At 41.6% G+C, this 5,817-nt stretch overlaps 1 protein-coding gene across 1 annotated transcript; it reads left to right on the top strand.

Annotated features, from left to right (window-relative positions):
• Window positions 1-798: 798 nt before the first annotated feature.
• On the top strand, window positions 799-4,877 carry LOC106795063 (uncharacterized). The gene is made up of 3 exons (XM_041006842.1): window positions 799-1,049; window positions 1,146-2,607; window positions 4,695-4,877. The coding sequence occupies exons 1-3, from the start codon at window positions 799-801 to the stop codon at window positions 4,875-4,877; spliced, it is 1,896 nt and encodes a 631-aa protein (XP_040862776.1).
• The last annotated feature ends 940 nt before the right edge of the window (window positions 4,878-5,817 follow it).

Raw genomic sequence — 5,817 nt, 5'->3', positions numbered from 1 at the left:
CAAAATTAAAGGAGTTTATGTTTATTTTTTATAAAAAATTGAAATTATCGCATATTAGAGTGTTGATATCGTAGCGACGAGGTAGGTCGTTACATTTAGTGGTATCAGAGCATGTCGAACCTTTTGGCCAGTGAGTTGTGAGTCTGCTATGTTTTGATATGCATTCTCTGGTTGCTTTGTTGAATGCATGATGTTGGTTGTTTGCTATTAGCACTTACTCACTAGTTGTGTTTCTATGAGCTATAGAGATTTGATTGTTGTAGTCATATTGGATTTGTTTTTTTGATGTCTGCTATACCATGAGTTTCAATGCCAGGTCACGGGTTATCAAACTGGCCATCTGTATAATTTGTGAAAGGCAATGGGATGGTATGGCAAGCGATCAGAAAATACAAATGATGGAAAGAGAGTGTTAATGTCTTGAGGCATCAACTCTTAAGAGTAACTAAGTAGGAATTTGTGATGGTTGTGATTGTTGTGTGGTTCTTTTTCTTGTGTGTATTCCTTCCATGTCTGACTCCCTGCTGTGTATAGGGAGTGATGGCTAGATGGAATGATCGTGCGATAGCCGATGCCCTTCAAGCCTTAGCTCAGGCTATAGGGAATCCAAACAGGGGAGAAGCTAGTGGAGCTGTTGAGTACCAAGGGTTGGATCGCATCCAACGAAACAACCCTTCTTCTTTCAATGGAGGATACAACCCTAATGGTGCTCAGAACTAGATAAGGGAAATTGAAAAAAATTTCCAAGTTATGGCATGTCCGGAGGGGCAAAAGGTTGCTTTTGGTACATATACTCTAATGGAAGAGGCTGAGTATTGGTGGGAGAATACTCGCCAATGCCTAGAGGCAAAAGGTCAAGATGTGACCTGGGATGTCTTCAAGAGGGTATTTTTGGAGAAATACTTTCCCGAGGATGTTAGGAACAAGAAAGAGATGGAGTTCTTAGAGCTCAAGCAGGGAAACATGCCTATGGCTGAATATGCAGCCAAGTTTGAGGAGCTGGTGAGACACTTTCCCCATTATCAAAGGAGAGATGGTGAAAGTTCCAAGTATGTAAAGTTTCCAAATGGCTTGCGACCTGAAGTGAAACAAGTTGTGAATTACCAAGGTGTTCGTTAGTTCCCACTTTTGGTTAACATGTGTAGGATTTGGGATGAAGACTCCCAAGACAGGGCAACCTATTATAGGAGTACAGGTCCAATGAGGAACAAAAAGAATGGACCTCAACATCAGGGAAAACCATGCTCGACCCCTCCTAAGCAATATGGTAATCGCCATGACAATCAGAGGACTGTTGCTAAGGGATTTGTAGGTGGTAGTGGTAGCAAACCCAATACTTTCCCCACTCATATCATTTGTTACAGATGTAGGAAGCCAGTGCACATCTCCTCAAATTGTCCAGATAAAGATATGATCTATTTTAATTATGGACAAAAGGGGCATACTCAAAGGGATTGTTCACAACTCAAGAAAGAGCAAAATGGTGGGGGTCTGAATGACCAAACTAGACATCCGAAGGCCACTAGAAGAGTCTTTACCCTTAATGGTGTTGAAGCTTCCAAATCCAATGATCTAATCCAAGGTAGATGTTTCATAAATGGGATTTTGTTGCTTGTGTTGTTTGATTCCAGTGCCACCCATTCCTTTATATCTTGTTTATGTGTAGAGAAACGTAAGCTTTATGTGCCTTCTTTACATAAAGATCTAGTGGTAGAGACCCCTACTAGTGGTTCTATGTTAACTTCTGATGTGTGTTTGAATTGTCTTGTGGAGGTTTCTGGTAGAACATTCTTGATTGATTTGATTTCTTTGCCCTTGAGCCAAATTGATGTTATTCTTGGTATAGACAGGTTATCTTCCAACCATGTCTTGTTAAATTGTTTTGATAAAAATGTGGTGTTTGATGATTCTAGAGTGACTAAGGATATGATGTTTATCTCTGCCAACCAAGATGTGACATCTTTAAAAGAAGATGCTCAAGTGTACATGATCTTGTCTAGCCTGGAAATAAAGACAAAGGTTTTTATGTGTGACCTCCCTGTTGTCAGAGAGTTTCCTGAAGTGTTTCCTGAGGGTATATCTGGTCTGCCACCTGAGAGAGAGATAGAGTTTTCCATAGACTTAGTACCTGGTGCTGGACCCATATCCATAGCTCCTTATAGGATGTCTCCTATAGAGTCAGTTGAGCTTAAGTTAGAGGAGTTGTTGGATAAGCAGTTTGTTAGGCCTAGTGTGTCTCCGTGGGGAGCACCAATGTTGCTAGTGAAGAAGAAAGATGGAACCATGAGATTGTGTGTGGATTACCTCCAATTGAATAAGGTAACAATTAAGAATAAGTATCATTTGCCTAGAATAGATGACCTTATGGACCAGCTGGTAGGAGCTTGTGTGTTTAGCAAGATAGACTTTAGGTCGGGCTATCATCAGAACCGAGTGAAGTCTAAGGATGCACCAAAGACTGCTTTTAGGACCCGTTACGGTCACTATGAGTATCTAGTCATGCCCTTTGGTGTAACTAATGCTCCAAGAGTGTTTATGGACTACATGAATAGAGTTTTTCACCCTTATCTTGATAGTTTTGTGGTATTGTTCATAGATGATATTTTGGTATACTCCAAGACTAGAGAGGAACATGAAGAACATTTGAGGATTGTGTTGCATACCCTTAAGGACCGACAACTCTATGCTAAGTTGTCCAAGTGTGAGTTTTGGTTAGAGAAAGTTAGTTTCCTAGGGCATGTGATATCTCAAGGGGGTATAGTTGTGGATCCCTCTAAGATAGAAGTTGTTCTTGAGTGGGAGAGTCCTAAGTCTGTTTTTGAGATTAAGAGTTTTTTGGGCTTAGCAGGACACTACTAGAGATTCATAGAAGGTTTCTCCAAGTTGGCTTTACCTTTGACTAAACTGACTCATAAGGGTCAAGCTTTTGTGTGGGATACCCAATGCGAGCATAGTTTCCAAACCCTTAAGGAAAGATTGACGACTGCTCCAGTGCTAGTTTTGCCTAACCCGAGAGAACCATTTGAGGTGTATTGTGATGCATCAAAGATGGGTTTAGGAGGAGTGCTGATGCAAAATGGCCAAGTAGTGGCCTATGCTTCTAGACAACATAAGACTTATGAAAGGAATTATCCCACCCATGATCTAGAGTTGGCTACTGTAGTTTTTGCCCTAAAGATTTGGAGGCATTATCTGTTTGGCTCTAAGTTCGAGGTGTTTAGTGATCATAAGAGCCTTAAATACTTGTTTAGTCAGAAGGAGCTGAACATGAGACAAAGGAGATGGTTAGAGTTTCTCAAGGATTATGATTTTGAGCTTAGCTACCATCCCGGTAAAGCCAATGTAGTGGCTGATGCCTTGAGTAGGAAATCTCTACATATGTCTGCCTTGATGGTTAGAGAGATGGATCTCCTAGAACAATTTAGAGATCTTAGCCTTGCATGTGAGGTTACTCCTAATAGTGTAAGATTAGGAACTTTGAGGATCATTAGTGAGTTACTAGGAAATATCAAGGAGGGCCAAAAGATTGATCCTTTTCTAAGGACTCGGTTAGAGGCTATAGAGTCAGAAAGGGACAGTAGTTTCAATATTGGATCAGATGGAGTTTTGAGACTTCAAGATAGGATTTGTGTTGTCAATGTGCCTGAACTTAGGAAGATGATCTTAAAGGAAGGACATAGGAGTAATTTGAGCATCCATCCTGGTGCTACCAAGATGTATCAGGATTTGAAGATGATGTTTTGGTGGCCCAACATGAAGAGAGAGGTTAGTGAGTTTGTCTTTGCATACCTGGTCTGTCAGAAGGCTAAGATAGAACATCAGAGACCTTCAGGGAAGTTACAACCCTTAGAGATACCCCAGTGGAAGTGGGACAGTATTTCCATGGATTTTGTGGTAGGGCTACCTAGGACCCCTAGAGGTTTAGATTCTATCTGGGTTATTGTTGATAGACTAAGTCTGCTCACTTCATTCCTATTAATATCATATTTTCCTTGGAGAAGTTGACCTCCCTGTATATAAGTGAGATTGTCAGATTACATGGTGTGCCATCTAGCATAGTATCTGATAGAGATCCTAGATTTACCTCTAGATTTTGGGAGAGCTTGAACAGAGCATTGGGGACCAAGCTTAGACTAAGTTCAGCCTACCATCCTCAGACTGATGGCCAAACTGAACGGACCATTTAGTCATTGGAGGACCTTTTGAGGGCGTGTGTCTTAGAGCAAAAAGGAAGCTAGGAGAGTTTCCTTCCATTGATAGAGTTCACTTATAACAACAGTTTTCACTCTACGATTGGCATGGCTTCTTATGAAGCTTTGTATGGTAGAAGGTGTAGGACACCCCAATGTTGGCTAGAGCCCGGAGAAGGCCTTACCTTAGGACCTGAAGTGGTACAACAAACCACCGAGAAGGTCAAGTTGGTCCAAGAAAGGATGAGGACTGCTCAGAGTAGGAAAAAAAGTTATCAGGATAAGAGGAGGAAAGATATGGAATTCAAGGTTGGTGATCATGTATTCTTGAGAGTCACTCCGTGGACTGGGGTTGGTCGAGAATTGAAATCCCAAAAGCTCACACCTCGCTTTATCGGTCCTTTCCAAATTCTTAAGAGAGTTGGCCATGTGTCATACCAAATTGCATTACCCCCGTCTCTTTCTAATCTTCACAATGTCTTTCATGTGTCTTAACTTCGTAAGTATATCCATGATCCATCCCATGTGATTGAATTGGATGACGTACAAGTGAAGGAGAATTTGACGTACGAAACATTTCCTTTGAGGCTCGAGGATAGGCGAACGAAACACCTAAGAGGGAAAGAGATTCTGTTGGTTAAGGTGATCTGGGGGGTGCATCAGGAGAAGATGTCACGTGGGAATTAGAAAGTCAGATGCAAGAAGCTCATCCATCCTTGTTCGCGTCAGGTAAATTTCGAGGACGAAATTTCTAAAAGGGTGAGAGAGTTGTAACACCCTGATATATATATATATATATATATATGCCACGAGGAAGCTTCTCAAGGAAGCTACATGAAGCTGTCTCGGTAAAAACGCTGCCCAACCTTTATTAATTGTTGGATTTTCTCTAAATTTGGTCTGGAGCTTCACAGAACAATTTTCCATGATCTGACCGTTGGGATCTTTGAGAAGACATCTGGAGTGTGCGCGACGTTCCCATTTCCGAGAGCATTAGTTACTTGTGCGTTTTGAGCTTTGTAGTCCAAGTAGCTTTGGAAAAACGCCATTTCTTCTCCTTCCTTCTTCCAAAACCATTTCCAACGTCCCAAGCTCTTTCTCCATCACCCACAACAACCATTAGCCACCACAAACCGCCGTTGTTCTCCATTGAAACCCTAGATCGAGAGGAACCCTTCAACCGAAGCGGAATCTTCCAACTTGCCTCACGGTTTGGGTAGAGAACGAAGCCCTAATCTGACCTTTCATTTTCCTTCGAGGTAACCATGGTTCTATGCTTGTTCCTTGTTAGTTTCAACTTGTCTTTGCATCTTTTCTGACTTTGGAACCACCATTGCATGTTTTACATTTCCTTTGAAAAACCCTAGAGAAAGAGACTTTGTAAACGTATCTTTTCATGAAATGGGTGTTATTTCGTGACCTACACTGAACTCCGGTCACATTGGCGTGATCGGAATTTCAAAATGATGTCCCTTTGTAAAACCCGAAATGGTCTCAACACTTTCATGTAGTGGCGTGGGTGTTTGACCCAGAGCATTATTGTTAGCTTTGTTTCTGAAATCCATATTAAGTCTCCTTCGTTTTGGCATGGTAGAGGCTTACGTGGAACCGACGAGTGGGGACAAAA

This window comes from Glycine max, chromosome 11 (genome assembly GCF_000004515.6).
Source record: "Glycine max cultivar Williams 82 chromosome 11, Glycine_max_v4.0, whole genome shotgun sequence".
Taxonomy (NCBI): Eukaryota; Viridiplantae; Streptophyta; class Magnoliopsida; order Fabales; family Fabaceae; genus Glycine; species Glycine max.
This window is presented reverse-complemented; position numbering and strand designations above follow the sequence as displayed.